The sequence below is a fragment of the Mus caroli genome, unplaced genomic scaffold (assembly GCF_978045245.1).
Source record: "Mus caroli unplaced genomic scaffold, Mus_caroli_1 scaffold_7, whole genome shotgun sequence".
NCBI classification, from domain to species: domain Eukaryota; kingdom Metazoa; phylum Chordata; class Mammalia; order Rodentia; family Muridae; genus Mus; species Mus caroli.
The window spans coordinates 49,705,750-49,722,411 of NW_028227262.1; the positions used below are offsets into that span (position 1 = coordinate 49,705,750).

General features: G+C 44.5%; 1 protein-coding gene across 18 annotated transcripts in view; it reads left to right on the forward strand.

Moving 5' to 3' along the window:
* Positions 1–16,662, forward strand: part of Foxp1 (forkhead box P1) — a 597,317-nt gene that overhangs the window by 569,557 nt on the left and 11,098 nt on the right. For 15 of the 18 annotated variants that reach the window (XM_029478340.2, XM_085840212.1, XM_085840220.1 and 12 more), the window contains 6 exons: positions 321–404; positions 9,102–9,303; positions 9,411–9,490; positions 10,117–10,218; positions 13,226–13,347; positions 15,087–15,156. In XM_029478340.2, the coding sequence (XP_029334200.1) occupies positions 321–404; positions 9,102–9,303; positions 9,411–9,490; positions 10,117–10,218; positions 13,226–13,347; positions 15,087–15,156 (660 nt within the window). Of the gene's footprint in view, positions 1–320; positions 405–9,101; positions 9,304–9,410; positions 9,491–10,116; positions 10,219–13,225; positions 13,348–13,718; positions 13,889–15,086; positions 15,157–16,662 lie in introns of all 18 variants that reach the window. The other 3 variants (XM_085840221.1, XM_085840222.1, XM_085840223.1) reach the window with 2 other exon arrangements.

Here is a 16,662-nt window from a genome sequence, read left to right on the forward strand (position 1 = left end):
CGTGGCCTCGTCATGATTCAGCTTGGCTAATGGGCATGATTCATGCTTGCCTTTGAGTTGTCCGTGTTCCCCGGGACTCCGTGGTGCCAGCAGGTCTAGAACGTGCCAGTTAAAGTCTAATACACCTTGTGTTGGGAAATCTCACATCAACACCTCCGGTTACCTGGACTTTGGCAGGGGTCCTATAGGTTTCAGATGATGAAGCAATAAAAATGATGTGCTGTGGTGCAGTAGTTAGTTGGGACATTCATAGTTTGGGGTGTTCAAAGGAGTCACACATCTGTATTCGATGACATAACAAAGCCTTCTCTTCCCATCAGCTTGCAAAAGACAAAGAGCGCCTGCAAGCCATGATGACCCACCTGCATGTGAAGTCTACAGAACCCAAAGCTGCCCCTCAGCCCGTAAGTACTGTCCCCACCAGGGGGAATGGCCTGGTGGTATTCCCTCTCTGCCTCCCACCTCAAAGGACTGCAGGAATACCTTCTAGAGCAGATGTGGATGCCAAAGCCCTTCTCCCACTTGACTCTTTGGGCCTTTCATGGGGAAGACCCGCGGGAAGCTAGGCAGAGACCTGGGGCAACACAGACATGATGTTTTGAGGAGTCTCCTTTGCAAAACTCCTGCCTTGGGCTCCATTCTCCACCATGAGCTAACATCGGCGCTGGTATCACTCACAGACATTGCTGAACATCTCCTAGTAGCTTTAGCTGATTATTTAAAACGGAGGCCATGCCTTGGTTCCTGATTTTAAGATTTGTAAAATTTAAAGGTACGCTGACTTTATTTGATTTTGCAGGGAGTTCCTGTGTGAAAATTAATTGAGCGTTGACAATCTATAGTTAGTAGCAGCAATTTTAATCAACATGCAATGATGCAGCATAATGGCAAAGTATTGGTTTATCTGTTTTGACTGATTTTTTTTTCTATAAATAAAGCAAACACACACCCCTATATGTATAATGCACGGTGATAGAAATAAAACGGAGTCAGACTATTAACCCAGTAAATATGGTAGCCTGCCAAGATGCAGTTGGCAGACAGAATTAATGTCTGAAGCAGAACACATTACTGAGATACAGGACATAAAATCATTAAACACTCCATGCGTCCATTTTTACTGGGGAAGAGTCTTAGCTACCATGTATTCCACAGTAAATGGCTGCAGGACCAGATGACTAAGCTACCAAAAGAGGAAGCAGGGATCGGGGGATGGGGCAAAGCATTAGAAGCTGTTCCCACCTGTCCCTTCTTTTCAGAAGAGCACTGGGAAGACATGGACCCAGCTGAGCAAGCTTCCCCGAGTGCTGCCCTGAAATGATTTGCCTGACTTCTAGAAGAGTCAGGACCATTGGCAAAGGGGAGTGATTGTCTTGGACCTCTCTGGAAGTCCTTGAGGGCTTTAGTGAAGTGCTCCCCCTAGGAGGAAGAGGCTGCCTGCATCTTCACTCACGCCTAGCATCAGGGAGAGCATGAGGTTGTTCCTATCTTCCTCCGAGAATTAATGACATCAATGATTAGAGTCATGATTGAATGGAACACTCGAGTAATAGGCTTGTTTGGGATCAAGGCCGAGGAGGAATCCACATAGAAAGATGGAACTACAGAGTCCCTTGGGATCCTCAGCGGGTAATGGGTCTTGGACTAGCTAGGAACACCATTCATGTAAGCCCACCCAGGCACAAGAGGACCCATGATGATCTGTCTCCCTGTGGACCTGCTAAGTAGCCAATAAACAAGAGAGAAGCAGCTGGGGGTGAGGGAATGAACAGGGAAGGAAGGTTTGTCTTGATTAGTATTGAAAAAAAAATGTTTTACATTCTAGAAAATTATAACTTTGGAGGGGACCTCCTACTAAATTTATTTTTAACTGCTCTATTGAAAATTCTCTACCACTAGTCAACATTATCTCTTAGTAGCTCAGCACAGTATTTCTTTATTAAAAGAAATAGGCACGAATATTTTTGACTGAAAAATTAATAGCTTTTGAATTCACACACAGCAGGTTTTCTTTTGCAAAGAAGTCCAATATCGCTGCACAGCACTTCTATAACCATTTATTTAGAGTCTAAGTCAAACCTTTGACAGCTAGAGCGCTGCTACAAGCCAGTATAAAGAACTCCAAGATGTAAACCAACAATAGGCCGTCTGTGTGAGGTTTGCCATTGTCAAATACATAGATTGTTTGGATTAGTTTATGTAAATGTACTGTTGTATTACCCTTTGGAAAAAAAAATCACATTTGTGTATGAAAAGTGGTTCTCCTCACAGGCAGCATTATAAATTCCTTATCCTTTAACTTACATGTAAGAAGTAAAAATTGGTGCCTGACACGTAGATATTGTGTGACACTCTGTTGTCGGAGTGAACCTGCCTCCTTTTCATTTATTGGAAAATAGAAAATTTTATTATAGATACCATCTTAGAAATCAGGAATTATTAAAATATGTATAGGTGAGGCATTGGAAAATTAATTATAAAAGATAGACGTGTAATGTTTTGCATAAATTTTCACTTCCTTGCCAAAAGAAAAGAAAAGAAAGAAAAAAAAGGCCCATGCATATTTCAGACCCCGTGATGCTTTCAACTGTAGGGACTGGGAGCTATCTGGTGACTGATCCTAACATTCAAAATATTCCCTACAGCCCGTAATTAATTTATTCCTCCCTAAATAATGGAACGGCTGGTGAGCATTTGAATGAGTATCATTCTAGAATCTGTGGTTTGAAAGAAATAGTCCCCAAGTTTCACATCTAACCATAGGTGGGGACTTCCACGTTACGTCCTTGCCAGTGGGCTGATGAAGCTGTCTCTTTTTCCATTCCTCTTTAAAAGGGAACTTGGTGTTCATTTTAAAACTTAGTCACTAAGTGATAGAGTGCTTTGCTGCAATTGTAGCCCTTCAATGTGTGCCATCTGGGTGGCAAGAGTCTCTCTTGTATCCAGTGGTCCACCCCGTCCCCAGTTCATCCCCTCCAAGAGCTGCCAACCCGTTCTCAGATGGTTCTTATGTCAGTCCAGAGATGCACTTTCTGGATCCCAGCAAGGGGCGTGTCTTGAGATGTGGCTAGTTAGAAGATGTGCACATTCTTAAGACTGTGCCCAAGGGTGTAGATGAGGCTTTGAGCTGAACCCACAATGAGCTGGAAGCATATGGCCCATGGGAACAGTATCCCAGGCCTTGGGTCCTTGGGCAGCATGTCTTCTGACAGCCATTGCACCTCTTCCCTCAGAACTGGAACTCCTGAATTTAGAAACCAATTCTTTCTGTCCTGAGATAGTTACTTGGCCACCATGACAGATTGAGCATGATCAAATGAGAAAGGACCTAACTTGCCAGGGAGGTGTTGGGAGTCTTGCGGACAAGCTACCAGATAAGTGTATGCATGTATCTCATACATACTCATACACATGCAGACTGTTTACTGTATAGAGAATGCTGTATGTGACAAGGAAACGTGACCCGGGGAAATGACTTGTCATTTGAAACCTAGAAGCTGGGTTGGACTCTCTGGAAGGAAAGCGGTCAGCTTCCCAGCTCTTGCCTCTGGTGAGGAGTGGGGACACAGATCTGTGTGTAGGAGGATGGGAGTGGAAGGAGGACATGTTCAGTGAGGGTCAGCAGAGAGGAGTGGAAGGAATCACCAATCTCAGAAATCCACTGCCATTTCAGCCAGGCCCTGCTTAGCTAGAATCTAGCAAGTTCTAGAGTGCCCAGAGAGAAAGGGCTGTTGTTGACATGTGTTTACAAAAGCCAAATTTGTTGTCGTTTAAGATTTAAAAGTTCTGCTGTTTCCCACGGAAAGTGAAGCAACAGCAAGGGGAAGAAAATAGCCTGCAATTCCTTTGTTCCAAAACCTAGTTCCATTCCCAGGGCAAGCAGCACACTGTCTATACTTAACTCCATGAAGGATTGGCTGAGATTGATCTGGAGGTGGGGGTGGGGGAGGACAGAACTCAACACAGAGCGACCAAAGGAAACATGTTAGGCCTTCATTAAGGTGCTGATGACTTTTCACAGAGACATTTGGTCATGCTGTTTGTTAGGAGGGTGCAGTGGAAATTCCACTTAATAACGTGGAATCGGGGAGCACCTTCAGGTTTTTCTTGGGGGGGGGGTGTCCTGCACTTGTGAGAACTACTCCCCATGCCTGGAGAAACCACATTCTTTGAGATTTGGTGGGCAAGTAACTGCAGCACTGGTAGAAGAGGCTACTTTGTGAAAAAGTTTATAATGCACTTTTGGAGTGAATTGCAGCTGGAGATTTCCCCCTTTGTGCATTCCCCTCTAGACTCTAACTATAGCAATTAGGACTGTTTTGAAATAGCTTTTAGCTCCTATCAAAACAGAGTGCTCCCTCTACCCCACCCCCCAGCCCCTTAAAAAAAAATCCCATGAACTTCAAGGGGTGGGTGATCAGGTGTGGGCTGCAGGAGCCTTGGAGCAGTAATGACAGCCTGTCTGTCATAAAGAGGAACTCTCAGGCGCAGCACACAAAAGCTGTTTTATAGACTGGTTTTGTTAAGTCCCCTTCCTCACCTCAGGTTTGTTGTCCCTGTCCCTGCCAGAAATGCCACCCTCTGAGTCTGTAGAATAAGCCACTCTCCCATCAGTGCACAGAGTCCTCTCCAAAGGCCTCTGCTCTGCCACCCACTGCCCTGCCCTCTGTCCCTGGAGTCTGAACTTGGTGATTCATGCCTACAAAGGCAGCTTGCAGTCTCTGAACATTTCAGGTGGGGGCAGGACCTGAGCCTCTCTGGCCCATCCAGCCAACAGCAGAGAAACCAGTTCTGCGAGCCTGCAGTCCCTTCTGTGCTGCTGGCCTCTGGTGTTTTGGTTTCAGGTTTTTCTTTTGTTCTCAGAATCTGTTTTCATGAGAAGCCAGAACACAAACAAAAACAAAACAAAACAAAAAGTTCTTGTGGGAATACTCCCTAGCAAGTCAGTTTCTGTCCCGGGGTTCACACCAGCGGTTTGTTTGTTTATTATTTTTTAAAATGTGAGTGACTCACCCTCCTTACAGGGGAGGGAAATGTGCTGCAGAGAAACTTAAAGATTGATTTTTGTTTTTAGAAAAGACAAAGTAACATTGGGCTGCTGATAGTTGGGATAGTTTCAGTGGTAGAAGCTTCCAAGAAAGTCCTTCAGTAACTAAACTAAGGGTAACAAGGCTTGATAGCACAGTTGTTTGTATTTTTACTTACAATCGAAAAGCCTGCAGCAACTTTAACTGACATAAGGCTTTAGCTCCTGGCCAGAGTTTGAAAGAGATTATCTTTGCTGAAATCATCCCCTCCGTGGCAACTTGCCACGGAGAAAAATATCTGCGTTACTAGCTTTTCTAAACATAGCAACCTCTTCCTAAATAGAAAATGAGCACAATGAGAAAAATGGGCTTTCCATCAGGGAAAGAAACCCTCCCAGTCGGATGCCTTCCTGCTCCATGCCCAGGGGGCGTGCGCGCGGGGCGTGGGGGTGGGGGTGTCTCTTCTAAAACCTTACTTACACTTAGAAACATAAACCATCACGGGGCTTCCCTTTCTTATTGATGACTGTATAGAGATTTAATAATTTACAATTAAGATATGTATTTCAAGGTAACAGGAAAAAAAAACCTACCCCAAACTGTTCCCAATGATTTGACCTTTTATCTGTGCATGTGCGGGCACGCAGGCATGTGTATCCGAGGTCAGTGCCCCATGTGTTCTTCAATCATTTCCCCACCTTATTTTTTGAGACACGATCTCTCACTGAGCCCAGAGGGCCTGGAGGGCCTTGCTTAGAAAACCCCTGTCCTCCAGTCTCTGCCTTCCCATGGCCGGCGTTATAGGGCATGGACCCATCACTCCCGCAATGCTGAGGATGTGAGAGCTCCGGTCTTCCTCCTTAGGCAAGCTCTTTCCTGACTGAGTCATTCGCTGCAGCACCCTAGTTTGCTCTTCTAGGCTTGTGGTAGGGCTCATGATTATTCTGCTTTCAGTGTTCTTGGTAGAGTCCTTCTCAGTAAGAACAGGCTTAATGTGAACAGAGTTGGTTTTTTTAATCTTTCTTGGTAGCCCCCCTACTCAACCTTTTCTCCTTGAGATCGAAACACACACACACACACACACACACACACACACACACACACACACACGTGATGGCCAGACAGACGTTTAAAAGTTAAGGAATTTGCACAGCAGCTGCCAGGGTTGTATCTCATTAACGTGTTGGTCCGGACTTCTGATGGTCTTGGATGGCAAAGCTCCCTATTTGGAGTTCCCAGTTTTTTTTTGTTCTTCCCTCACAGGCTACAGTCATGTTTAATTTAGAATCCAGGCTCCTTTGGCAAATTAGCAATTAGAACAATTTTGTGGGAATATGTATATGTGTCATTAGTTTTTCTGCAAATTAATAGCCAGGGCAGAGGTCAGGCAGAAATTTTCCACTTGACTGAAGCTTTTCCATTGAGACGTGGCACTTGGGTTTGGAATGGCCGCAGCTGTTCCCAGACACCCTTTTCCTCTAGGAACTGTCTTTTAATTAGTTTACCTCATAGCCATCATTACAAATATTACTGTCTCCCCTCCCTGAAATAAAATTACTGTTTCTACAAAATATTCCAGCGACATTGTGCACCACTGCACATTCATGGCGGGGGTCAGTCGAATGCACCATTTAAATCATTAGATCACCTCCGTCCGCTTCTCCTAATTAGAGTCCTTACAATACATTTTTATCTGGTAATTAGCTGAGATTGGCTGCTTCCTCTGTGGCTTATTAGAGACAGCCCAGCAGTGGGTGTGAATCACGGTGTCATTTGTCAAGCCTGGTAAACCTCTCTTCAGGCTCAGTGTTTATTTCCAGATCCTACCTACATTCAAAAGCATCCAGAAAATTCAGCCTGCATTGCTGTCTACCAGTCTCGTGCCAGCACAAGAAGGATCTGTTTTTTCATTGTTGCTGTCAAGGGCAGAACTGGTCCAAGTATTATTAAACCCCATAGGAAAGCTGCAAGAGTCACATTCTTTGCACACCTAATGGCATGTCTCTGTGTGTGGGTTCACCACTTCCTCTCAGATCTTTCAAAACGATGGGTTCGTATCTGCTGAACGGTTCCATAGCACTTGCAGAACTTCCTTACAGAGCTGGCAGGGGGCAATGGGATAATGTTCTTAGGCTAGTAGGAGAAGTCGGGATCTAGGGTGAGACCCCAGAGAAGCTGCCAGGGTTTTATGCCTGCTTTTGACAGTAAGCGCTTCAAGGACAGCAGCTCTGTGGTTTAGTTCTGCTTCCAAGCCTGTAGAAGTTCTTGGTAATATTTATTGAGTGTCATTCATAAGCATGGATAAAAGCTGTTCTCGGGATCTTTTCCAGAAGCAAGCATAACTGAGAGGTAGAGATGTTTATAGCATTCATTTAGACATTAACTGGGCATAAGTAGCGGGTGCAGAGGCTGTAGGACCATACAAGAACGTGGATTGACTTTGAGTCTGAGTCAAAAGATGGACAAGCTTCTCTTTCAGTCTTTGTAAACCACGAGTAGTTTGTAGGACGGTGAATGAAATGAAGCCTCTCAGAGCATGTGTTTTAGAGTATGTATTTTTATGAACGGTATCTGTGGCTTTCCATGCTCAGGCATTTCAGCAGCCGAAGGATCAAACCTTTGTATTTAGGATCTTTCTACACTAATTTCCTGACCCTCCCAACTTCAGCCGATGCTAAATAATACAGTGGCCAGATTGGGGCACTTGTTAAGGCCTGAGGGGAAAGGGGGTCAGCCTTTGCTCTTCTCCATTGGCATCTTGCTCTGCCCTGTCCCTGGCCTCTACTCTGAACTATCAGCACTTGGTTTGCAAGTGTGTGATGCTCAGCTCTCTAGCACCTTTGGGAGGGCAGATTACCACACTGCCCCTGCTTGTTGAAGGTCAAGCAAGAATATGCCCCAGATTGCTGTTCTTGGACACTGGGGGCTGGTAGTGTTATGGAGTCAGTATTTCAAACTGAGCCTGGAAAAGCAGAGCTGAGTGCTCTCAGCCCACCACTTGGCACCAAACCTGGGGTTTTCTGTTAATGTTCCTTTCATGACATCGGTCTCTTCCCTTCTCCTCCTTTGGAACTTACTACACAGCGGGATAGTGCCTTGCATTCCAACTGTGTGAATTGAAGTTGAGTCTTTCTAGTACACTGGAGCAAAGGACTCACTTTCAATACCATCCAGAAATAATACTTGTGCTTAATCTGATGGTGGCCAAATAGACATTATGGCAACTGACTTGAAATGTGGCATGATAGAATGTTGGCCAAGTGACAGTGTACTTTGTAGAAGTTTCTTGGGTTTTGGAGAGGCTCTCTAAGTACTGGGTACCTCCATAAACATGATGAAAACCACTAGGTTCTCCTGCATTGTCAAACTCAAGGGGCTTTTCTTGTCCTGATGGACTTTAGAGAAGAATCATTCTCTCCAGTAGTGTGAGAATCCCGAGGAAGAATGCAGAAGGAAAGAAGGCGTTCGTTAATCCTGTTCCACCCTGCTTCAGAGACTCTTCGCTTCCATAGCTGGACCGTTTCAATCTTTTAAGCAACCAAATGTTACCACTGTATAAAAGTTCATGTCTGCCTCCTCGGTCAGGGCCACTGTTGAGCCAGAGCCACAGGTCCATCATGTACAGCCCCATGGTGCCTTCAGTTCCACAGTGGACTTAAGTCCCGTAACCTCTTGCTGGTCTCTGTAGTGGCTCGGAGCCCTGTGTAGCCTCTTAGCAAACCCACTGCAATTTTAAGGTTCAAACAGAAAGTCAGGCGACACAGTTTTCCAGTTGTGGCGGTATGCTCCTGAGAGTCACACTGGACAAACCAGGTTTACACCCCTGTAGCTTGCTCAGCTGGCATTCCTTCAAACCCCCAGCCTTGCTGCTGTGCAAAAGAGAATCCCTTTCGTGGAAAGTGTGTCCCGTGTAAACATACCAGTTTGGAGAGGTAACCCTCGTCAGGTGCCCGCCAGTCTTTCCTCTGGGACAGGAGAGGTTTTCACGGTTGCTCGGGTTTCTGTGGTTGTTTGATTTTTGCTTTTTGTTTTGCCTTTCTCAAGTCCTTCTAACCCATATCCTTCTCCTCACAGCTGAATCTGGTATCAAGTGTCACCCTCTCCAAGTCTGCCTCAGAGGCTTCTCCACAGAGCTTACCTCATACTCCAACAACCCCCACCGCCCCCCTGACTCCCGTCACCCAAGGCCCCTCCGTCATCACCACCACCAGCATGCACACGGTGGGACCTATCCGCAGGCGGTACTCAGACAAATACAACGTGCCCATTTCTTCAGGTAGCTACTCTCTGTCTTTGCCTGGGGCAGCATGGGGAATCTGCAGTTCCTGTCGATGAGCCCCCCTTTAAAAAGCGATCATTAATAGGACAATGATTCTCATTTAGCAGATATTGCGCAGAACCAAGAATTTTATAAGAACGCGGAAGTTAGACCACCATTTACATATGCATCTTTAATCAGGCAGGTAAGTAAATAACATGGACCGTGAAATGCTATCAAAAGGTGTACGTGGGTATATTATATTGATGAAGTAGATTTAAGACCACTTAGTATGCAAGCATGCTAAAACCTTTTCTATAAGGTTTTTAAAAACTGCAATATATAACATAATTGCTTTTGATTAAGTATTACAATACGATGTGATTATTAGGGAATTCATTTCACACAACAGTGAGAATGAGGCTGTTTAAAGATGGCAAGTCAATTATCACAAAGCTACAGTAATCTCTGATCCCTGGAATTAATCTGAGCTCTAAATAATTACTGAGCTTTAATCAGCTAGTGAAATGTTTTGCATTTCTCTTTGATTCTGCTTTATGAATGACTAATAAATTAATATTTCTGTACGGAAACAGAAATAAAAACTCCAAACAATTAGATAATTCCATTTCGAGTTTTGCTACTGAACTGCTTAAATACAACCATTAATCTTCGATCATTTTGTGAAACCTGCCTGAGGAGTTTGCTCCAAATTCCAGTTTTGGTTCCGGTTTGGTTGGGTTTTCTTTTTCTACATTTTTATGAACACTGTCGACTGTCCCTGCCTACTGGATGATGAATTACCTTCTTCGGATTCTTTTTGCCTCCTAGGCCATTCTCGAATCTCCAGAAAAGCAGCTAACACTAAACGAAATCTATAACTGGTTCACACGAATGTTTGCTTACTTCCGACGCAATGCAGCCACGTGGAAGGTAAGTTTTGCAGTCTTGAATTTTGACCTTTATAGAAGAGAGGATCTTCTGGAGAGGAATCCAGTTATTGGGCAGCGAGAGAATTCCCCTTGCACTGGGGAAGGTGACTAGGGGAAGTGTTTTATTGTGGTTGAAGTGTTCAGATGGAAGAGCCACTCAGGCCCCAGCCCCTGCCCCTGCAAGAGAGGTGTGTCTGGATTTGCTGGAGAATCCTGTGTAGGGGAAGGAGGTGACCTTGTGACCCTAAACTCTGAGGTTGGCCCTGGTGCTTACACACACCGTGGGTAACCCAACAGTCATTTTCAGGGGCATAACTAGGAACAACCAAGCTGGATAAGATCCTTCAGTGGTTAGATCAAAGCTCAACCCCACAAGCAGAGGAAGCTGTGTAATCCGTGTACTCACACGCCAAAAGGCTGATTTCTGCAGAATGCAAGGTATCAATTATAAGAATGGGTTCATGGCTACCCTGAGGGGAAAAGGTAGTTTCAGAATTATGTAATGTAATGTGACACCATTTGCCATAGAAGAGGTCGGCTGCCATAACTCCGCTAGATAACCCCTAAATGCTTGGAGTCCCTTCTAAATCTCATAGGCATTTACTCCATGCTCCATTAAGCCTTCCTGGTTAGGCATGGTGGTGCATGCCAGTCATCCCAGCATTTGAGAAGTGGGGAGGTTTTTGAGTACATGGCCAGGCTAGGCTATACAGATAGCCTTCACAACTTTTTCTCAGCTTCCTAGTTTGAATTTATTCCACAATGCCTATACCCACTGTCCTATTTAGTACCACCTAGCATTTAAGATCCGTCCTTACCCATGGTTTCAGTACCACAGGTGCTTTATAGGACGCGGCTTGCTTAGTTTAATAGGAAGAAACAGGTCTTGGTTTTTTCTCCTCCCAGTCTATAAGAAGATTAATATAGGCATGGAATTAATTCATTAGTCACATGGGGGCTGACAGGAAGTTATACTGCATATCTTAGCTTCTTTCCAGTCCTGCCCCAGGAGAGAAAATTCAACAGCTCTTTAGCTACCAAGCTTTGAAAAGTTTAGGATGTAGACGCATAAAGAAGACATTTTATTCAAATTGCTTTTTATAAATACCAAATGACCACATTTCAAAATAATTATCAGCTGCGGATATGAATTTCAACTCACATCTCCCTTTTCCAGCTTTGCTGGAAGCTGAAGGCAGGAGTGTCACTAATACAGACAGTCCCCTGTGAAGTACTCAGGGACTCGTCAATACTGAGAGTTTTTCTCTGTGTGTCCTTACTGGGACAGTGATCCAAAAGACACCGAATGGCGTCCTTTGCGGATCCTTTTTCTTTTAAAAACTCTTGATTTTTAGTTGCTTCTGTTTTAATATACAGAGCCCTCTAAATCATTCTGTGAGCAGCAATAGCCCCCGGAGTCTTTGGATTTTTTTTTGTGCATTTTGATACTTAGGTAAAATTCCCAACAGTGATTGATGCTGCCTTGTTGCCCAGCCATCTCCCTCACGTGTATACATGTGCTCTCTTGATTTTGAAAGGGAAGTGGCTACATTTGCTCCTGTCTCCTCCGTGATAGTGGAGGAGATAGTTCCCTGTGCAATATAAAGAAGTTGTTTCCTTAAAAGCTAGGTTAATTTTATAGGTGTCGAGTTTTGTTTTTAAGCAACCCATCAGAAAGCTTTTCCATCAAGGGTAGCCTCTGTCAGTCACATCAGGATCACCAGTCTGTTTCCAGCTGTACTCATTCTCCTGGGGGCTCACTCTGTAGAGTCCACTGGTGAGCAAATTATAATAGAGGTAATAAAGATGTGCCCTGTTATCCTCTAAGTAGAGTATCACAGAGAAGACCTAACTTTTAGGCAACCCAATTAGTCACCAATGATCAGTTCCCAGAAATCTGAAAGACCTCTGAGAGTTTCAACATTTGTCACCAAGAAAGCGAATTACTGTAGGGGAAGAGTGTAGCTTGTCTGGACAATACAATGCTGGGCTAAGTGAGGGCTTATCTAAGGTGCCAAAATCTCAGTGTATATGTCCACCAAGCCACTTACTCTGTATGAACAAGCAAGCAAGCAAACAAAAACCAAAAAACAAACCTGCCACTGGCCACTTGTAATAGTCTCAAATTCATTACCCAGTTGCTCAGCCAGGCAAAACTAGAGTGTATCCAGTTTGGTTATCCTGTCAGGGTTGCAGATTTTCCTGACAATATGAGACATTTCGGGCCTCTTTGCACTTAAGAATGCCCATTTTGTTAGATATGAGGCTGTCAGTGACTTTTAAACATAAGAAACAGAGAAACCAAGTAATGGAATCTAGCCATTTTGCCATTGAGAGGCCTCCTTGTAAGTTCTTGGCACTTGCTCCTCCAAGTCATTGCCAGTGTTTCCAAATATTCCGCAAGGTAAGGCTCTGCTCAATTGTTGAGACTGAACTCTTAGTGCTGAGTTAGCCCCCGATCATCTTTGCTATACAAGATGGTACTCTCAGTGGTAAAATCCTATTTAGGATTTTCCTTAATAAAGCCTATGCCTGGTTTCAAAGCCAGATATTGCTGTGGATTTAAAACTGTTCACCTTTCATGATTTAAAAATAAAATATCTTTTCAAATATCAGTGGGTTCATAAAGAATAGTTTTCATACTTAACTGATTTTTGACATCCTAACAATATTTTAGATTTATGTGGAGGGACCTGCTTGGGACTTGCATGCATGTTTACCAGTGTGTCTTCTGATCACATGGTACCAGAAAGTAGGCTTAAATGCCAAAGTACCATCCATTCAGAATCTGCGGTTTTTCTTAAAAGACACTCAAAAGAAGATCCTCCGTGGGGGTGGGGGTGGTGGCTACGGCTCTGGAGGACGGTTTTACAGATGTGGGGCTGAATGGATGGTTTTACAGATGTGGGGCTGAATGTACTGCTGTGTTTTTTTTTTCTTTTTTTTTTTTTTGAGTCTTTTCTTATAGAAAAAAAATGTCAATGTTCTCTCTTTTATACTTGCTGCAGAATGCAGTGCGTCATAATCTTAGTCTCCACAAGTGTTTTGTGCGAGTAGAGAACGTTAAAGGGGCAGTATGGACAGTGGATGAAGTAGAGTTCCAAAAACGGAGGCCACAAAAGATCAGTGGGTACGTCCGCCATGTTTGAACTTCTTAGCCCAGCTCGGATTGTGCTAACGAGTGTACTGTAGAGGCTGCTAGGCGGTGTCAGACCAAAGACCTGGTTTTCACGTTTGTCTCAGTTAAGGGAAGCAAGAGAACATTTCATCCCTTCTGTCTCGTATACCCACCAGTCCCCCTGCCCCTGCTTGCTGGTCTCTGTTACATCCCATGCGAGTAGCTTTTAGGCGGCGTTGCATATTAACCCTCACGAGCCATTCGCTTATGCTTATTGCATTTTATTTTCTTTTTCCTGTTCCCTGTATTGGATGTCTGTCCTGCCCCCAACCCCGCCTCCTTTTGTTGCCACTCCATCTCCTTTGCTGCTGCTCCTATCCCAGGGTGCCATTCGCACCAACCTCTCACTGCATAAGTGCTTTATCAGAGTAGAGGATGAGTTTGGGTCCTTTTGGACAGTTGATGATGAAGAGTTTATACGTGGCCGCCATATTCAACGAGGCCGTCCTCGCAAATACTGCCCCGGTGAAAACTCTGACGAGCTTGGCGCACAGTAAGAGCCTTTACTTGCTTTGTTCTCTTGTGTCTGCTGTTGCTTTGGCTTTGCATGGTTGACTCATCCCATGTAGTATGACATTTCACCCAAGAGCAGTGCCACAGCTTTCTGCAACAGAAACTAAACAGTGTGAAGTGTACACGCACCTCGCTCGTTTCCCCTTGGAACGCCAGTGCCTAAAGATGCTTCTTCTGTGTCTCTAATGCCGATGATGACTGACTGTATTTTGATTCAGCAGCTAATGGGGACCCTCAAAGCTAGATATCATCCCCCGTGTTACCCACAATCCCTGCAAGTGAAAGGAAGCGGTGGTTACAGTATATATCTAGTGGGATAATTCTTTTCCCACTGAATACTCAAGTAACAATAATGAACAAGCTAGGCGTAGGGGTGGGTGCCTATAATGACAGCTCCCCCTCCCCTCTCCCCCATCTCCCACCCGGGGAAGCTGAGGCAGGAGGACTGCACATTCCAGGACAGCCTAGACCTTGTAGAGAGACTCTGTCTCAAAAAACTGAAAACCAAATTGTCCTAAGCTCAGGGGAAAGATTGATAATGTCATTCCCTTCAAAGTCTGTTGACAAATGAACCTCATTACCGACTGGAAGCCACACTTTCTCTCAGGATGTCCAATGTAATTTTGTAGTGTTTTTTAAAACTAGGGCAAGGATATTTTTCTTTTTTTAAAAAAATGGTATTGTGGCTTCTTTTACCTAGTCAATAGAAAGAGCACCAAATTAGAGCTTGCTCTCCCAGACTGGCCATTCAGGAAAGACTGCAGCCGAAGCTCCTGCCTTTACAGAGGAGGCCTCCCTCGAGCAGCCAGGGTCACTGAAAACGAAGCCTTTGAGCTCCTCATTGCAGTACCAGACACCCTGCCACTCAGCCCTTACCTTCCTCCTGGAGCCTGGCAGCAGCTAACCCTTTGCAGACAGGTCCCCAGAAAATATACCCAAGTGTGTTATAATTTAACACAGTTTCACCAGGATGAACCACTAGGTTCATTGCCAGAGGTATTTTCCCAAACCAACCCCGAGAAACATACATAAAGCTTAACTTTCCTTCAGTTTGGTGACCGGGTGGGGGAAGAATTTAAAATGTGGAAGACAACCAGCGAACTTGAAAGAGAAAAGTTGGCGAGGACCTCTGGATGGATTGTGTTTAACTTTGAGTTTTTTATCTTTTTCTTCCACAGTAACCCCTCCCTTATTAAAAACATGCAGAGCAGCCACGCCTACTGCACACCTCTCAATGCAGCTTTACAGGTAAGATTAACGGCCATCCCCCAGCCGCAGCGCAGACACAGGGCTCCCCCACTCATTTCAAAATATATTAGCCTCGCTCTAATTAGATATTAAATTTTAATTCCGTTAAACTTTTTTCTTAAGTGCACAAAGCATCGTTCTCCCCGGAGGCAAACACATCGGGCTGCTTCAGCAGGAGCAGGATGCTCAGCATTTTGAATATTGTGGCAAAAAAAAAAATTAAAAGTTCACTTATTAATATTTATCAGCAGTATCATAATTTCCATCCTCTTATTTCAGAATTTCACTTGAGGCAAAAATACCACAAGTGTAATTACTCTAGCACAGCTATTAATGTGCTGGATGACAGGGCCAGCGTGTCACATGACCTTCCATTGTTCCCAGGTTTAAAGAGAAAGTGGGGCTTTATTAAAGTCCATTCCAACACCTTTTCTTTCTGTGGGGGTGGCGCCTGGGTTTGTTTCCTCCCTTGTAAAGTCAACCATCCAGACAACAGAAACCAGAAGAAAAGTAGAAGTGGCCATCCAGTTGTTCAGGAAAACGTAACCATCATAGACTGGAGTTTCCTACTGACTGATAAATCACATACTACCTCAGCGAGAGAATCTTTAGAAGGTGCGAGAGAGCCCTGGGTGTGAGCGACAGGAGGAACAATCTGTGTGTCTAGCCAGGCTTTAGGTTTCTTGTTCCTCATGGTTACCACACCACCTACTGATTTCTAAAATTAATGGGGTATCTGGTGTCGCTTCTTTTGAATACCTGATGCCATCCTCAGGTCTCCCTTAAGAGCTCAGAAGTAGCCAGGATCCTGGCAGCCACCGTTAGTCTTTTGGGCTTTGGGTGTTTTGTTTGTTTGGTTCGGTTTTGGTTTTTTAACCTACCTTTATTAGTCTAGAAGACATACCTAAAAGAATCGTGAAACATTTGCATCACGTACTCTATAGACAAATCTCACATTAGTTATCACACACCCCTAGCACTGTCGAGTGTGAATACTGTAGCACCCCTGAACTGGTTGTTGGATTCTGTGACACCTCTGGCTATTCTGAGGGACCATAACATTACAAGTGAAGGGAGAAATAGAGAAACAAATGCCCCCAAAAGGGATGGCAGTGGGAAGAAGGCTTGGAACGCGTGGCATGATGGGAACTAGATGGGGGAGGGGGAGGCAGTGACAGCAGCCTGATTCTCACCACTTGCTAAGCAAATATTGACTGAGCCCCTATTCCGTGTGCCTGTCTTCCCAGCTCACCCAGTGCATCCTGGGGCTCCTCGTGGATAACACGCCCCTGACACAGTTGAACGCAGACTCGCTCAACTGAGCATCTCAGTAATTCTATTTATTTCTTCTTAGCATGAACTAAATTTACTGGGAGAAACTACTCCCTGCGTTTCTTTTAATTACTCGTAGTTTACACAGTAACTTCACAAGAGTAAATGAAAGCCGGCTTATACCCTGCCACTGTAAATACCATGCATTAGTAACTTATTTTCCCTGGAGTCTTG